At 37.6% G+C, this 19,266-nt stretch overlaps 1 protein-coding gene across 2 annotated transcripts in view; it reads left to right on the top strand.

Annotated features, from left to right (window-relative positions):
• The window catches only part of CORIN (corin, serine peptidase), a 118,355-nt gene that overhangs the window by 36,692 nt on the left and 62,397 nt on the right, over positions 1-19,266 (top strand). For both annotated transcript variants that reach the window (XM_059470028.1, XM_059470027.1), the window contains exon 4: positions 3,550-3,760. In XM_059470028.1, coding sequence (XP_059326011.1) covers positions 3,550-3,760 — 211 coding nt within the window. The remainder of the gene's footprint in view (positions 1-3,549; positions 3,761-19,266) is intronic.

Genomic DNA, 19,266 nt, shown 5'->3' with positions numbered 1-19,266 from the left:
CCTTCCACAGTTTAATTTTGGTTTTCTGTCCATGTAAAGTTTTCCTTTGATTTATATTCTTATATAGTCAATATAGTCTGACACTGAGACTCATGAGAACTTTAACCTGTAGTGGGAATTATCCAAATGACCTAAATCTGTTACTCCATCTTTGATGTGTCCCTGTCCTTGCTTCTGTCTAGCCTTCCATACAGAAAGGTGACCTATAATTTCCCTTTCTCTCCCCACATCACTGAATTTTTTCCACATGACTCTGAGGTCTCTATTTAAGTTATGCTTGGTTGGCATGGAGTTTATCTTCCCTGCCATGGTCACCTCCGTGCAGTGAGAAGCACCTAAAAATTATCCAAATATGACATGGCAAAGTGGGATCTAGGCCAGCTAAGTATTTAAAGAGACAATACAGCAATGCATTAAATGAAACTAACTTTGTAGAATTGTTTCAGTTCTCAATTGTCTCTCAAAAAGTGTTCTCGATTATATGTTCATGCTACTTGAATTTGGAAAGAAAGGACATTTTCTATTAGGCTGTGGTGGATTTCTCTTTATGGGCTGCCAGATATCCACCCCGTTTCTCTCTTACTCCGTCCCCTCCACAGGACAGTGGGAGGCAGGAAACGATGAAAAATATCTTAGGTTGAGTGAAAGGCAGAGAGATCACTTATGGATTGCTATCAGGTGCAAAACAGACCCAGGAAAATTATTTGAAAGACTGCCAATTAAAACCGGAACTGAATAGTGACAAAAAATATAAGAACTAAAACACTTTCCCTCATCCTGCCCTTCTTTCACAGGCTTTGTTTCACTCCTTCATTTCCAACTCCTCTACCTCCTGCCTGCTGTGAGTGGCACAGGAGGATGAGGAATGGGGTTGTGATCAGTCCCTAAGACTTCCACTCTGCTGCTTCTTCCTTCTCTCAGTTTTCCCTGCTTCACTGCTGGATCTCCTCATGGTCTGCAGTCCTTCCAGAGCAGATCTGGTGTGGGCCCTCTGGATGGGTTGCAGTTCCTCAGGATAAGCCTTCTTCACAGGCTGCAGTTCCTTCAGGGCATGGCCACCTGCTCTGGCACAGAGCCCTCCACAAGCTGCAGAGTGGAAAACTGCTCCATCCCAGCTCCCTTCCATGAGCTGCAGAGGAAATTCCTGCTGTGGTACCTGAAGAGCCTTTCCCCTTTCTTCTCTCAGCTCAGTGTTACAGGATTCTTTCTCACACTTCCATTTTCCTCACTCAGTCCCAGTGCAGAATTTGGCTCTCCCAGCAGTGCTGCCCTCACAGCTGTGTCCTGTGGTTACCTGCTGGGTGCCAGGTGCAGCTGTCCATGTCTGCCATGGGGCAGCTCTGGTCTCTGGCCACAGAGTCCAGCCTGTGAACCCCCATTGCCACCTACACCTGGTACTGAGAAAGCTGATAAAAACAGGCAGATTTTGCACTAAACTGTGTAAGAGGAAGCAAAATCCAGAGAAATAAAGTGAGTAAAGTGAGAGAAATTGTATCTAAATTTTATTTTAATTGTAAATAAAATAAATTCTGGAGGAAATTCCCACCATTTCAACTGGTAGGAAGAGCACTATTTGGGTACTCTTTGGACTCTTGGAAAAATACACTTAAGTTCAGGATAACAGATCTCAAGAAATTTAAGAAACTAATTCTATGGTAGTAGACTATTAAAATCAAATCATTAGGAGTGTCATACTCAAAAATTTTAACACTACAAGAAAAACAAGGTCTGAAGAAAGGGATAGTTTTTATTACAACACCTGATATAGAATGAAGTACTATTAGCATTTCTGTCAAAGGCAAATTTAGCCAATAAATGGTAATGGTTTACAAGGATCTTGTGGCCTTGATGGTTACTGCAATGGTTAAAACATATCACATCACCCTCCAGCCACAAGATTTCACTGTACTAACTCTTGTTTTGTCTTTCTGCAGTTCTGATCTTAACCTCTAGTTTCTGTCACTGCACTGCCCCACCCCTTCTCCTCTCTTGGAAAAAAAATTTTTTTTGCCAAAAAGCCGGTCAATCAAATTATTTGATCCAAGTGAAATAGTTGTTTTTCTCCTCTTCCTCTTCTTTCACCTTGTGCCCACCAAAAAACAACATTGTGGTGCAAGAGAAGAGAGAAAAGGCAGGCAGGCTGATATGTAGAGCTAGTTCATTGCATGGCCTCATAGATCTGGAAGCAGCAATCCCTTCTGGGTGAGGAACTATGGCCTTATGATCATTACAGGCATGGCTCAGTTTTTTAAAACTAAAAAGAGTGATTAAGCTTAGCTGCAGTTCTAGTTGCTTTTTTGGGGGGCTATGATGAACTTTGTCTTTTGGGAGAGAAGGTACGTGGTTATTTCCAGTCAGCTCAGCCTGCTAGTTCAATGTATTTTGTGCAGATGCAGGCTGTAGGAACAATTTGAAGAGGAAAATGGGAAAGGGAAAATGTGTGGTTTAAATTAGTTTCAGCAGGACTGAACATGAAACTGTACACTTGCACTGCAATTGTTGGAGTAGAAAAAAGCACTTTTTAACCAGTTCAATCCATTTGGCAATTGCTGGTGATAAACAGAAAACTCTTAATTCAGATGAATGTCAGAAATGACCCATATAACTAGGGACCATGCTGTTCTGATCAACAGTGTTTTCACATGCTGTTATTCCCATTCACTGCTCTTCTTACCTTCCTGTAGGTATTGCCAAAACTAGTTTATAATCCCCATAATTGCAGCCTTACAGTGCATGAAAGGATCCTATAAGAATGATGGATAGAGACTATTTATATTTTTCTCTGTGTGATCATTCTGTTTCAAGGACAGGTCCTGGATTTATTATCTTCTTTCTTTTAAAAATTATATAATTGCCACAAAATTCCTTCTTCTTATCAATGAATTTTGAATTCATTGCTCTGCTGTCCAGCCAGTGAGTACCACAAAAGGATCAGATAGCTCCAAGGAACTGCGCCCTTCTCTGTCAGGACTGCATAAATTTTAAAAAGGTCTGAAGCAGTCCATGCATGTGTTCTCAGCAAAAAATGTCAGTACTTTACTTCTTGCCACATGCTGTGGCAGGGACTGTCTTGCAGTTGTGCCTCAGGAGATGCCTGATGATCCCATGAATAATTTTGATGAAATTTCACTTGATAAAATTTCTACTTATCAAAGTAGAATGGTAGTGAAAAGAGAAGCTTTATGCTAATGCTAAAGGCAGAGCAGCTTCAGAACCCATTTTTTTCTGTGTGACTTCTATTCTCAGCTTCCATTGAATTTTATTGTATCCAGGCTGTGTCAGAAAGAAATTTGTTTTATTTCTATTCCAGTTTTGTAATAAGTTAGAGGATTGTAGAAATAGCTAAAAGCTTATTTGGTTTTCTAAGCTAAGCTTCTCTGGTGTATTTTTTTTCTTATTTTTTGACTGTATTATAATAGCATTATGGAATGTAATCTTACCTGTGAGATACCAGCATTGTTTATATATTATATATACTAACTATTCAGTTCAATACGTGCTCTTCAGTGGTCATACTGTTGTTCTGAATATACTGTTTTGATATCACAGGTGCCTGCAGAAATATCACCAACAGCCAGTGCCAAATGCTGCCATATAACTACACCACTGTCACTTCAGTTCTCTCCATTGTCAAGAGTATTGAAATGGAAAAGTTCCTGAAGTTCTTCAGTTACCTCAATCGTCTCAACTGCTATCAGCACATCATGCTGTTCGGCTGCAGCCTTGCTCTTCCTGAATGCATCAGTGATGGTGATGACAGGTATTTGGGAATGAAAATCCATCAGTGGCTAGAGCCAGTCGCGGTAAAATACTCTCTGTCTAATCAGACAAGGGGAGATCCAAACTAAGCCTATGACCTCACTGCAAAATTCCTGTCTGTCAAAGCTATTGACAACATTTTTGCCATGATAAGCCAACTGTAATAGAGCTCTTTTAGAAAAATGTTGTCACTGTGTAAACTAAAATTGTGATATTGGGGCAATCAGGCTTATTTTCCTAAAGAAGCCTGTCCAGAGTTCTTCTGCCTAATTTCTCCAATCTGGCTGTGCCAGAATGGAATGTTTTGTAACAATAATGCCTTGGATATGTATAGTGTTGTCATAGATTGGGCTGGCTGTTTGTTAAACTTTAAATTTGTTCAGTCATTTCCTTCAGCAAAGTTAATATTTTAAATAAATTTTGGGTATTAAATTAGCAGGATATGTTCAGGGTGACAAACTATTCTGGAAGTTTAATGAGTGTATGTTTTTCTGCATTTACATAATTTCATAACATTAGTATAATGTGCATGCAGTTTTAAATTGAGTTTGATTTGAAATAGGATCAGTACATTTAGCAGAGCTGAAATCAAACATGACACAAAAAGGGGAAAAGGAATATTTTTTAAATATATGTACACGATCTTTGATGTTTCTGGAGGGTGAAAGAGAGAGGATAGATTTCTTTCTCCTTGTTTTCATTTTTTATTTCCAGTTCCTCCACTGTGAAATTTAGTGGAAGAGAATGTGACAATTGAGTGTTTCAATGTGTTTCAAACAACATAACAAGCCCAGGAAGTTGACAGCTCTGCAGTTTAGAAGGAGTAGGATACTTATGAAAGTTCTGTGAGAACTGGTCAAAAATTCAGTTGCCAATAAAAGGTACTATCTCACCCCAGGCAATATGTGCCTGAAGTGCATCACAATGATTCCTGGACTGGCTAATTAAGCTCACTAAAGTGACAGAAAATTAACCCAGGATAGAGGATGGTTACACAGATAGGATTAGTGGGAGGAAAGGCAGCACAGATAACAGTGGAATTAGACTGATGTTTAGACTGGCTGAGTGGTTTAAAACAAATGCAAAGTGTACGTATCTTTGTGGTGTACATATCTTTAGCCTACCAAAAGCTATTTTAAATTAACCCTATTTAATTGAGCGCATTTTTAGTTATAGCACCTCTGCTCAAATTCAGTATACAATTTTTCTACTTAACAAATCTGATAAAAAACAGCCTTACATTACCTATTTTCTCTAAAAATTATTGAACAAAGTAAGAAAAGTGGGTTTAGGTAATATATTGATGCATTTAAATGTTCAGCAACAGAATAGGCCATTTCTTTGCTGCTTTACTTATTCTGCCTTCTTTGGAATTTGACTTTCACAAACCTGTTGGGAGTGAGTTGTGTGTATCAAAAGTGCAAAACTCTTAAACCAATCAAATAAGTGAAATGGTGGAAGGATAAATTTTGTATGTTTCTTTTCCATTTCTTTCCTGAAGACATGTTTTTGCTCTGGTTTTCAGTCAACCAAAATACTTTGACATTCAAGAGTCAGGGGTTTTCTTTGGACTTTTCCTTTTCCCCCTTCCCCCTCTTTTCTCTTTTTGTTTTTCCTGCTTTCTATAGCAGCAGCCTTCCCCCATTAATTAACAATGTCAAAGCTGCAACTGGATTTTGATTTGCTGTTTTATGTCTTGGAGGTCACAGTGGTTCCTCTATTTGTATTTTAATTTTTTTTTTGGTGGAAAATACTGTTGCCCCTGCAGACTGGTGGGGAAGAAGGTCCAATGTGAGACTGCAAATGATGTAAGATTATATTAGAATCTGACTTCAGTTTTAGTAATCATGTTTCCGGAGTGTGCCATGGATGTCACTGAAAATGCAGTGACTGCAGTCAGAGTGGCAACCACGGGAAGAACAGTAAGAGTGGATTGACAGTGTTAGTTAAGTCTAGTTTGCTAAACCTCAGTTGTCCTAATTTGAATTCTGGTTTCTCCTTTAAACAAGAATACCTTTTTTTTTTTTTTTCTTCTGTAGACGACTAAGTGATTTTTGTGATTACTGTCCTTTTTGTAGCATCAAATTATTCCAGGCAAATACATATTTTACAGCCAAGAATAATTTATTTTAAGGAGCATCAGATCTGCAAAAAGTAGTTATTAACACCATCCCTTCCCTGCCCCATAACTCCTGTCAGTGAGATCTAGAGAAAAGCATATAACATAGTAGGGGGAAGTTACTTTGTATATGCTGAGTGCAGATACCAAAAATGAAAGAGACAAGCCCCTGTTAGGTCTGTTGAATAAGGGAATCTGGTTGGCAGAAAGATAGCGAAGCAGAAGAGTCACTGTGGAAAGCCTCTGGTGGTAATGAATGCAGAAACGTCCATCTGCTGTAGTGTTTTTTGGGGGGCTGTTGTTGTCTAGAACATACAGTGTGACAAAACATCCCCTCATGTTGTGAGCAGCTGTTACTGACATCGTCATTATTTCCTGCCATCAGTTACAGCTGGCTCATTCTAACGTCAGCCGTTCTATATCTGATCATCACTTTTCATTTGTTCTCTCTTTGCTTTGTGGAGCAATTGTCCCTAATGTATGTAAAGCTTAATGTGACAAATGTTGTTTACACACTGTGGAAGAGATGAAGCTCCTGTGATGCCTGCATGTCTATTCTTAGGTATTGTTGAGAGTCTGTTGGCAGCTTGCAGCCATGGGAGCAATAATTGTGGCAGTGTGTTACAAGAAGGAACAAGAAGGAAAGTTACAAGCGCTAATCTTTGGCATTCAGTGAGCTGTCATTACATAGCTTTTCTCTGATATTTAAACTTATGTCTGTTTCCCGTTTATTTTTCATGTATTTATAGACAATGTTTTCATTAACACTTGAAGGAGCTTAAGTTTCAAGGCAGAGAGCATAGTCAGTATTTGTGTAGTTAGGTACGAGGAGTTCTAAATACTACCACAATACTGTTGCTCTTCAGAAATGTTCTTCTGTATCTTACCGCAGTGAAACCATGTGTGACATTAAAAATTCAGTAATTTTAAAAGATTGCAATGTTTAATTTCAGCAACTGCGTATAAAATCAGCTATCCCTGCTCTTTTAAGAAAGTATGTAACAGTATCTATATACTACTTTCTAGTACAGAAAAATTAAAGTATGTAACAGTATCTATATACTACTTTCTAGTACAGAAAAATTTTTAAAGTACGACTAAAACCTGTGTGAAAGTGGAAATTTGAAGTGCTGTAAGGCTTTTTTGCATGCTTACCCATAATTTTTGTAGTAAGGGACTGCTTACATAAAGGTGTTATGCAACTTCATCCTTCTTGAGTGGTTGGATGAGATCTTTAAGTCAATACGACTTAAAAATCTGCCTTTAAAAGCCCTGTCCGACCCCAGTCCATTAGCACTGCTAAGAAAACATGAAAATTAATACCAGTAGTGGAAGAACACCTTAAACTAGATGTGCTGAGCTAATGACATCTAAAACATTCCCAGTAGTAACTTTGTCCCTTTGGGTAGTAATAGTCTGTATCCTCTGACCATCACATGCAACACTGGTACTTGGTTGTAGGAGAGATCTGTCCTCAGAGCTATTGGTTATGATTAATGACTTAATCTAGTGAATTCTCCCTCAGCACTGAAGGACACTAAGAGTGGGCCAAAGGTCAGTTACTGCAACATAGTGGATGTTTATATATAGCAACTCACATGCATTGGATTCCACAATTCAAGAAGACAATAAAAGTTAATTTGCAATGTTTTCAGATTTCAAAAAGAAAAAAAGGATGTATTTTAAAGCCAAAATTAATATAAAATTTAAAGATTTAAAATCATTAGAGAAATTTATAGTGGGTCAGCTTATTACTGCATAATGCAAACAGACTCGTTGATTGACGCTTTCTAATATTTCTTCCACTCTATGAAAAAATCAAATTTTATCAAAAGACTTGGAAAAATAGGCAGACTATATAAGATCCTTAAGGCCCATATACATGTCTTATTTTGACTTTTTGTGCTGGGGATAAATTTGGAGCTTATGGATTCTCATACCCCTGTGCTGTCGTGCTGCCTTAGAAACAGAAATAATAGCTTGAGTACTTGCATTAATCCTCTTTGTAGAAGTATATTCCAGAAAGCAGAGGAAATGTCTTCTATTGAGAGTTCCTCAGAGTCTCCTATCTTTGGAATTCAAACTTAATTTAGGCTAGAAAATAGTATTAGGGCAATGCAAATTAAAAAAGTGCTCCCAAACTAAAATTCCAATGCACCTTGCCTTTCTGTACTTTTTTGTTCACTATGCTTTTTTCATGTCAGATATCTTTGAAAACAGGCTTGTGAAATGGCTTGTCTTCAGTTAGGGCTCAAAGAGTCCATTTGAGATCATGGCTTTTTATGCTGGATGCTGTACAAACATGCACTGAGGGGCAGCATCCTGCCTCCAGAATTTTACAGCCAACATGAAGAAAACAAGTAAAGGATGGGAAGAGAAAGTAATGTTGGCACATTAATGGCTTAGGAAGCCAAAACTGAGCAAGAAATTTGCAGTAGAGCAGAGAACTACTCAGTAACATTTATAGCCTGTATCTTTAGGAACAACATTATTTTTCATCTTGATTAAACCCTGAAAATTAATTTCATTATTTATTCACTTGTGATCTAATGCACAGTGAATGTATGGCAAAACTCTCTGCCATAAGTCAACCTTTTTTTCCTCCCTCAGATTAATTCTAAAGAGCAAAACAATACAATAAAGGGAAAAGACTTCCTTTGATTTTCTAACTCTTTCTAGGAAAGAGTTAGATGTAAATATCTATATGCAACATATTTTATTATGCTGTAGTATCTATGCTACAGTATCTGCAGTAGCCAGGTAAAGACTTGTAGAAAACCAAAGAGGTCAGAATAGGTCAACATGGTATGTTTGGAATGGGAGAAATTAACTAATGAAAATTAGGTTAATACTAAATAGGTTCTAAGAAGTTGTGAATAGTTTTTATGCAGTCAAATGTTCTTTGAATAGCTGCTGATATGACTCATTGTGGCAAATTCGATTCTGTGTTTGATTTTCTTAAGCAATTAAATACATTGATTTTCTAAAGCAATAAGTTAATTTTTTTCTGGTTGATTGTCTTAATCTTTTTTCTGTAATTAGTAAAAAGGAAAAACCAAATAGTATGATTTTTGCTGTGGGCTTAAAATAGGATGAAATATTAGGTCCAAAAAACAAATCCAGAAATACGTGTGGTGTCTTTTATTAAAAGCTGTCAACTGTTCAAAACAATTTCATTCATGTCCTGTTAGAAAATGGAAAGGAATCAATCTTCATAGAGTAATAGATATCTGCCTGTCATGTTTAGTATAATCCATGAATGAGACCAGTGGTGTGGTTATTTCCTTTTTCCTGTTTTTGTGAACTTCACTTGAAACTTATCCATGTTCTTTGTTTTTCCTGCTGACAGTAAAATTAATTATCTTTTATCACATTTATAACAGCTAAACTTACTAAAATAATGAGATGTTATTAAAAACCTACATTTTAGAGTTAATTGAGTTTTTTGAAGTGTTTAGGAGAAAAAGCTGACTGATCACATGGATCTTGTTTACACAGCTAATGAGAATTTTTGTTTTAAGGCTTTGAAAAGGAAGCTATCAGCATACATTTGAGTTAATATCTATTACACAAAGTCCACAATGGGTTTAATTGTGTATGAATGATGTGTGGATATGTATGAGTTTGTATAGGCAATCCTCCACTGGCATGCTTCAATTTTGTTTTAATCCACTTGATTTTGGCAACAAAAGCAGGTAAATATGCCAAGACAAAACAGCAGCTGCTAGGACCTCTGAATGAACAATCCCATAGGTAGTCTGTGACCCAGCTTTTATGCTGTCTTTTTATAGTGAACCTGTGTGGAGATGTCAAATTATAGATGCAGAAGTAACTTTGCCATTCTGCAGTTTTAAGAAATGTTGAAATTTTACACATTTATGAAGTTAGCTTCAGAGTAATTTTTGAAGAAAAGGTATTGAGAAACCCTCTTGGAAGGACATTTAGAATCCTCTCTCATAAACCTATCAGAGATGCTTTCATTGAAATTGGTGGTATTTCCTTTTAAACATTAAGCTACTGCACTGCTGGCAATCACTTTCCAGTTCTCCAAGGAATAAGGTGGGACAGTTTTCTCCTACCACCGTGTTGTCTCTTTGTGTTTTTCTCATGACTTCATCTGGTGTAGTTCTTGCCATGATCCAGGCACATGGGGTAGAGACTTTTCTCAGATGCTTATAAGTGGCTACCAGTTGTTTCCTGGGTTTTGCAGTCCTGTCTTTCGCATCCTGTGCAAGTTGCTCTTAATCAACTTCCTTTTTAATGGCGCCTCTTTAGCCTAAGGAATTTAACATGACCCACAAAGGCTATTCCAGCTGTAGTTCTGGCAGTAGTTGTTTGCCAAGGAGATACAGAAGTTTAGAATTGAATTTAGAATTCAATTCACAATAAAGCAGAGGTGATGTTGAGTGGATGAAGTGGTTTATACATAGAATGTTTGAAATCATGTCTTTTGTTTTAAATGTTGCCATGACTTGGCTTGCAGCCCTTCAGAATCCAGCAGACGAATTGTGTGACAAAAACAAACCCACACTGTTGTAAAATCTGTCTTTGGATATAACAGAGTCATAATCCGGTCTTCAGTTTTTAAATCTTCAGTTTTTAAATCTAAATTTTTAAGTCTGTTTAAGTGCAGTTGTGACTTGAACCACAAAACCTTGGAGGTCCAGCTAATGAAAAACATGTATAGTCAAAACCTGTCAAAAAGGAACACAAAAATTAGAGTGTAATAGTGTTGCAAATGCTTGCCCACATAAATAGTGTTCTCTGTCTGCTAGTTTTTGGGGTTTTTTGTGTGTCTTGTTATTGTTGATTTAAAGCATCCTCCCAAGGGAATTGATGTGTTATTGTTCAGCAGAAAAACTGAGGAATACACAGGGTCTGTGTTACTTGAAAAAGCCCAGAACACCAAAACAAATGAATAATTTTTTTATTAATGTTGTCCTTTCTAGCAGTTAATAAGCTTCCAATGGATGTAATTTAAGAACTTGTTATAATAATGATTTTATGGTGTAATTTTTTGATAAGCAAAATGTTGAGGATAGAGTTGCTAATGGCAGATAGTCAATGTGTTGTGAGAAACATTTTGTAAGGCTTTATGCAATGTCAGTACTCAATGTCAGCTCCAGTCTACCATCAAATTGATAGCACACTAATTCAAGGTGAAGTAGAACTAATTTACAGCAACGAGAAAGTGACATGGTTGGGAGGCGTAATGCATTGGGGAGAGTTTCAAACTAGCAAAACTGTCTGTTTAATGTATCAGTAAAATAGCACTAGATAGTTCCTGTGTACTTCTGAAAGTGTTTATGTGCAGTAACAGATGTCATATGCAAAGCCATGATTGAAAACATGTTTCAGTGATGAATTCAGTGTTTCAGACATGAATTTCTAAATGTAAGGAGACAGTGAATAAAATCAGGGTGACTTGAAATGGAAAATTGAATAGGTAATAAATAGATACATGGATCAAAACAAATCTACAATATGCAGATAACAGAAAGTGATGAAATATTTGCGCAGAAAAAGAATCAAGAAGTAAATAAATCCTCAAGCCCCAATTTGTGCTCTAAGGAAAGATAATTTTTCAAAAACCAAAATTTTATTTCTGCTGTCCTATGAGTATAACATGTTCTTCTTGAGACATGAGTGAGACTTTTAGTCTGTGTAACTGTTGAGGCTTGGCTGCTATGGGTGAGCCTAAATGTTCCCAATAGCTCAGGGTGGTACTGGATCTAGGTATGGAGCCTTAAGTTAACTCTGTGATGCCAGTTCTTTTACACAGGTGCAGTGTCAGGAAGGACAAACCAGGGACAAAATATAGGGGAAAAGGACGGAGAGGATGCTGGAAAGAATGTGTTTTTGACATTCAGAGAACTGTCCCTTCCCTGCCCACAAACTGTTTAGAATTACTGGTATGAATAATTTATCAATAAGTCATCATAAAGAAAGAGGGGATTAACTCAGAAATTAATTAAAAAATAAAAAGTTAGAAAAGCAATATGGAAATATAGACATTGGCATCCTGCATTGGCCAGAATTATGTGTGTGATCCAAAGTGTGTGAAGCCAGCCTTTGCCGTAGCAGGCAGCATCAAAACTTTGTGCAGTGTTTCACCCTCCCCACTGATGTAACTTCAAATGTGTGTGCAATGGATGCAGCAGAGTTAAAAGGCTATCATATAGAGAAACACTTTTGAGAACAGTCTGGGCATAGAAATGTCTGCTTGAAACTATATTTCACAATGCTGCACAGAGAAGTTAAGGGAAGGAGGCAGAAAGGAAAATCGGGAGGGCTGGTTATTTTATTAATGAATATGTTATTGATTGATTTCCTTCAGCCCTGTTGTTGCAATGATTTTATGTGTGTATTATCTGTTATAAGCTGTGGTTTATGGTTCCTAAGTTGGTATATTAACTAGAGATCATAAGTCAGTCTTCTGCACATGCAATATATTATTAATAATAATATATTATTTCTTATAAATAAATAGTGATCATTTCTTTTACAAATACTCTTAAAATTAGCATGGCTTTTTGTTAATGTCTGTTTGCTAATTTAGAAAATGCTTTTTCACAGAATAAAATTCATTTAATTTAATAAATTGCAATAGTTGTAGGGTAGGAACTTTAGGTGAAACATTGCATTTTCATAAACATTGCAGGAGCATTAACACTGATCTTCCTGTTTTACTGGTGTAAATCTGGGCTCACAACCAGAAACATACAGATGAGGTAACAATTTATCTTAGTATGGTAGATAGAACTCTTCTGCTAGATATGAGTACATCCTATTGTGCAGCAATTAGTAAAGAAAATGGTTTCAGATTAAAGTGTGGTTAAAGAATTCTTGAAAAATTCCTATGCTTTTCAGCTCATTTTTAACATTTTTAAGTGCCCATCATATTAATAAATAGCTTGTAAACTATCTGCACTCAAACCCTATTGAGGATTCAGTTAGTGAGACATGCTTACCTCACAAGTCTGTTTCTGTCAGAAGTTATTGTTGCCCTGTTGGAGACTCCAGAGGAAAGCACCAGGCTCTCAGGCTGAGCAGGGCAGTCAAACTAGAATCACAAGGTTATGCAGGTGGGCAGGAGAGAAACTTCTGGAACTCTTCTGGGTCACATCAGAATGAGCATTAAAGATGAATGAAACTCCTCAGGGCCACTTTCAGTTGGGTTTTGAGGATCTCTGAGGGTGAAGGTTTCACAACCTTTCTGGAGAACATGTTCCAGGTTACTGTTTCACAATAGATATTGCTATATAAAAGGCTAGTGGTGCTGAAAGATTCAGTATTATCCTATTCTCCTGCTTGTTATTCCCCATCTCAGGACATGTTTTTCCATGTCCTGTCAAGAGTATTTAGTCAGCTCCATGATAGATTGGATTTGGAAACTGATCTGAATTAAATTAGGAGTGACTGATGCTATCCATTGTGTAACAGCATCAAGTGCCGTGCTGGCACAAAGAATTAGGGAAGAGAGGTGGGCAGAGTTTTTGTAGCAGGCTGATGGGGGGTAGAACAGCTTCCTTAAATTGATGAGATCTGCTTCTGACAGATTTGTTTGTGAAACAATTTTAATGTGAACTTGAAGCAGCATGATAATGGCTTACAATGATTTTCTACTTGACAGAGAAGATCCTTGAATGTCGATGAGTAAGAAGTGTGTCTGATTCTTTAGGATTCCTGATAAGATGCAGCTCAGAAAATTTTAACTTGTTTTGATTCTTGAGGTCTTCCTTTTTGGCAATGCTCTGAAGTGCACAGGGAAACATGAGTTCTGAAAAACTGCATGAAATTAAGGGTACCTCTCACAATCATCTGTGGAAATGGAAGGCAGTTCTTTAGGTACAGTATTGTTTTGGGTGTATTTATTATCCTGAAGATACAAATACTTAGAGCAGCTGTGCAATGCGTGATTTACTTCCAGTTAGTCCAGTATTCCTGTAGCAATGCAGTGATTGAAATACTGGTGTGTAATGCACAGGACTTCAGTTCCACTGTGCCAGCTTCTCTTTCCCAAGTGTGAATTCTGTTTGCTGAAATCAAAAGATCTTGTAACCTGGATTTTCAGGCATTTTTGGAGTTTGTTTTGTTTTTTTAATGAAATTTCTATAGAGTAAACTAAATAAACGGTGTGTTCATAATTTGCATAATAAATACTAGGCAAGATTTTCAGAAATTTGACTTCATTTAGGAGTCATTTTGGCAGATAGTACAATATTGTAAAAATAGCTGATATTTGTAGCAATATTCTTAATAACACTTATTTCAACTGATTCATGGCTGAACTAAAGCTCTAATTAATGAATTTAGTGCCTCTCTCCTATTTTCACTGTTGTCTTTGAATCAATGATGGGATCAGTAAGAGAAATCTGGAAGGGCTGATTGCTGTAGTCAGGACAGGTCATCCCAACTGATTATGGTCATTGTACAAACACAGTGAAAAGTTTTGATAGATTTTTTTCTTTTCAATGCTACATTGCAATATTTATGCTTTGGCTGTACAGTGTATGCTTTAGGAGTTTCTGATTGTTCGAGTATTATAAGCTCAATTTGTGATATCTTGTGCTGTCGTGGAAAGTGACTGAGGAGTCAGAGGGGATTTCTGAATTTGTTCCTTGCTGGTTCACAGAATCATACAATATCCTGGGTTGGAAGATACCCACAAGGATCATCAAAGTCCAGCTCCTGGCCCTGCACAGGAACATCTCCAAGGGTCACACCACGTGCCTGAGAGAATTGTCCAAGTGCTTCTTGAACTCTGTCAGGCTGGTGCAGTGACCACTTCCCTAGGGAGCCTGTTCCAGTGCCCAAACATCCTCTGGGGCAAGAACTTTTTCCTGATACCCAACCTAAACCTCCCCTGACTCAACTTCATACTGTTTCCTCGAGTCCTGTCACTGGTCCCAAACTTGAAGAGATCAGTGTCTGCCCCTCCACTTCCCCTCATGAGGAAGTTGCAGATTATGATGAGGTCTCCTCCTCTCAGTCTTCTCATCTCCAAGCTGAACAGACCAAGCGTCCTCAGTCTCTTCTCATATGGGTTCCCCTTTAGACCCTTCATCATCTTTATTGGCCTCCTTTGGATGCTCTTTAATAGTTTAATATCTGTCTTACCAGAACTGCCCCCAGGACTTGAGGTGAGGCTGCCCCAGTGCAGAGCAGAGTGGGACAATCCCCTCCTTTGCCCAGCTAATGATGCTATGCCTGATGCATCCTAGGACAGGGTTGTCCATCCTGGCTGCCAGGGCACTGCTGACTCAGATGTGACTCCTTATTTTGGTCAAAATAGTTTATCTGGGTTTTGTCTACAAAATAAATTATTGCGCTGACAAAAAATTCTAACTTGCATTGTAGAGACTGTATGTGTCCATTCTTAAGGATATCAACACAGTTTGGCCAGATGTTCTGAAAAGCATTTCTAAGCCTGAAAGAGATGTTAAATAACAGCAGTTGATGTAGAAGATGTAAAATTCAACAGCAGCCGCTGCTTCCTTTGCTCATTTTTGGATAGATAAGAAGAGTCTTTTTTATCTAATGGTATATATGGATTTGTTCTCAGTTCCACTTTCAGTGGAATCAGGAGTTTATATTTCCCCCCTGTCTGAACAGCTTTCACAGTTTTGTGTGAGCTATTTGTTAGGTATGGTACTCTTGGATAGCAGATGTGTTCTAAGACTTTTGCAAGTATAACACTTTAGCTGTCTCTTTCCTGTTGCCGTAAGATATGGCAACTGTTAAGGAGTAGTTAATTTGAACTGTCATTCTTAGTGAAAAAAAATCTGTGGGCCCACGGAAGAGATTCCAGTCCAGCTTTTTAATCAGATTTGCCACTTTTCTGTTCTCATAGCCTTTAAACAGATTGTTCTTCCATGCTGCAGGCAATCCATTCAGTATCTCCATCTTTTTCATTCTCATTGTGTAACCCAGGCTTTTTTCAGTCTCTTGGAAAGGGCACTCCTCTTGTGGTTCATCTGTAGTTGCCAAGCTTCATGACTGTAAATGGGGTATTCATGGGTGTATGAGTTAGAAGTGACCTTCTGCACTATCTTAATAAATCCTTAAATCCTTATGCTGAGTCCGTGGAGGGCAGATGAGTGGACACTTACCTGCAGTTCAGCCAGTTCATGCCCAGCCTTAATCTTGTCTGAGCAACTCTAACCATTATTCAGGCTCCCACCCCGGGAAACTGAGCTGCTGTGCCTTTTACCATGTTCACCTCTGAGGCCTTTTTTTTCCTTTAAGATGTTCCATGTTTCTCAGAGTATGAGCACTATACTTTTACAGGTAATTTTGCATCTTTGTACTTACACACATGAACCTGTTTTGAGAACACTATGTGCATTTAAGCTAAAAACTAGGTAGGAGGTAGTACTTTGCTTTTAGTTTTGCAAAGTGTTACATGGAATTGAGATGCCATCTTTCAGAGTTGCTATATGGATTCAACACATTTTTGTCAAGTGAAATAAATACAAAAATCTAAAATAATCTTGCTTTCTTTTCAGATTTTATTATGTAAAGAAGCAAATTTCTGATTTAAACCCCTATCTAAGAGACAAAATAGAAATTCAAACTTTCAAATGAACTTGAAAGTTAGAGATGAAAACCAAACAAGAAAAGATAAAAATACATATTTTTCTTGATTATGTGAAACATTAGCAACCAATTTGTTTAAAAATCCATGAATCAAGAAGTGATATTGAGAGGTTTATGAGTTTGTCTGATAAAACTGTCAGTGACTGTGCTGCTCTCAATATTGAAGTACTTGTGAGAGGGCACTGAGAACGATTTCACAAGAATGGTCACTGTAGAAAACTGTAATCCTGGGTGTGTGTGTGTTTGCTCTGTTGTAGAAACTTCTTTTTCTGACATTTATACTTTCTGAAAGTCATTATTGTTAGAATATCATGAAAAGTATTAAAGACAGTTAGAACACACAAAGGCTGGTGTGTGGGCTAATCACTCCAACTTGTTTGATTTCAGGGCTGTAGCAATAAAGAGTGACCTCAGTTTTCTTCTTCCCATTATTTCATGATGTTTCAGTTTGTCCTTGCCCTCATCCTCCCTGCCCCAGTAATCTCTCACAATTGTATTACCAGTTCATTTATTTTGCCTCAGGCCTGAGATCTGTCACCATTCTTAGCATGGGTGCTTGTGTATGAATGATACAGCAAAATATCCTGCAGTTGTTTTTAACTTGTCTCAGTACCTGAATACAGCTTATTGTGTGACCACAGAAAAAGTTATCCTGAAACAACTGAAGGGATGAAGCTGGGGAAAGAACAGTAATGAGAACCAGCAGAAAATGTTCATCAGTCTGCCTGCAGTCAGGTTGTCTAATGAGCCACAAATGTGACCTTTAGCAATGCAGCCAACAGTTGTGTGTTCTCAGAGTGATCTTCGTGCTGCATTTCAGCTCTGGCATAACAACTTGGTTGTAAGCCTTTTGCAAATCATTTACCTTCTATTGTTTTAACCTGTAAAATTGCAATAATTAATTTCTCAACAGGGCATGTCTATAGCAGTGCTTTTACCAGTGGAGATACTATTGTGAAGACACAAAGAAATACCACAGATAATATTGAGCACTAGATATATTATTGTGTTTACCAGGTTGCATGAGGAGCTTCTGCAGGATGGTTAATTGTTCATTTTATTTAATCCTTTTTTCAGCTCTAGCAATTTCTACTTCTCCCTCTCATGACATTTTATTCCTTCTTTCCATGTATCCTTTTGGAGGACCCAATCAATTGCTTCTATTTTTTTGGTCACATTACTCTTCAATTGAATGAGTTATTTGACCTCTTATTTACAGCCTAAAACCAGCTCTTACAAGCAGCAAAACTGAAAGTAGCACGGAACCAGATCCAGTCTTTTGGGAACTAAGCTGCATACAGTGCTGCTGCTTCCAGAAAAGACATGCCCTCAGTGTCTCCTGAGGTTGGGAGTTAGACTCTTTACCTAGCTTGAATCTTGAGCTAACCTTAGAAAATGTGGTCAATTCTGAAGCAAGAGGAAAACAATCACCATGAAGATCTTCCCTCTCCTTACAGCTTCTTGGAGTATTATTTCTTTGATAACTTCTAGTACTTAAAACACTAAGAAACAGAGTCTACTGAGGACCCCTTTGTAATGTGATTGCAAAGAAGAGAAGGAGTAAATTCTGAAAAAAAAAAATCTAAAAATGTAAAAGATCTCTGAGTTCTAAGGAGCAGGTCCCTGTAGGATTATAATTAGGCAATCTGAGTTCCAGTGTAAGTGAACGCTCGGTGATTGTCATGACAAGGAAGTCAGATATTCTGCTTTCAGACAGTGTTTAACCTCTTTGGAAACTTAAAATCACTTAATAGAGTATATACTGTATTGAATATATGTGCTTCAATGAGTATTTAGTACAAAATTTCTGATAGACAGCTTCTTCAATGATACCTTATGCAAATTTAAAGCCCTTATATATTCTCTCTACCTTTAATATGCTTTTTAATAAGCTGTAAAGAAGATTTCTCATTTTTTTTTTGTTCCCTACATTTCTTAATTTTGGCATTTCTATGCAGCTGAATTTACTCACTTGTGGGTTTTGGGTCTGGGGAAACCAACCACAGAGATAAAAATATGTCGTATTTTCTTTCTTTCATCAAACTCCAATTTCAGGAGCTTTTCTATTAATATCCTGAAGAGCAGAATCACATGCTAGTGTGTTTCAACCTGCTTCTATGCCTGCCACTGGTGCCAAATCAATTATGGTAGGATTGCCATAGACCTGCCAGTTTATTTTAAAAATGATTAGTCTCTGAGTAGCTGTAAATAAGACTAATCAAGATAAAGACTATTAATAATATTTTCATCCTCCAGCAAATTAAGCAATAAGTCCATAATAAACTTGATCACTATCCAGAAATATTTAATTTATGGAGCACACGTGACGCAACATTGAAACTGGGCCAAATATTGCAGTAATCACTGGATAATCCCATGTTTTCTGTTTTGTCACAGCTTCTCTAGGGGCTAAAAATTCTGCTTGGTTATTTGATCACCACGTAGTTGTCTTTTAGAAGACTGGTAATTTCCAAATTATTACTGTTCTGTGCATGTCTGTGGTAGGTTGACCCTGGCTGGTCACCAGGTGCTCTCCAAAGCTGCTCTGTTATTCCCCTCCTCAGCTGGATTGGGAATGTAGAACGGATTGAGATGTGGACAGGGAGAGATCTCCCACCAGCTACTGTCATAGGCAGACTAGACGTGGGGAAAGGAATTTAATTCATTGCCAATCAAATCAGAGTAAGGCAATGAGAAAAGTAACCCCAAATCTTAAAATAACTTCCTCATAGCCTTCTCTTCTTCCTGTGTTTAAATCTGGTCATGAATTCTCTACCTCCTGTCCCCTC

The sequence above is a fragment of the Ammospiza nelsoni genome, chromosome 4 (genome assembly GCF_027579445.1).
Source record: "Ammospiza nelsoni isolate bAmmNel1 chromosome 4, bAmmNel1.pri, whole genome shotgun sequence".
NCBI lineage: Eukaryota > Metazoa > Chordata > Aves > Passeriformes > Passerellidae > Ammospiza > Ammospiza nelsoni.
Note: the sequence above shows the minus strand (reverse complement) of the source record. Positions and strands in the feature narration are given on the sequence as shown.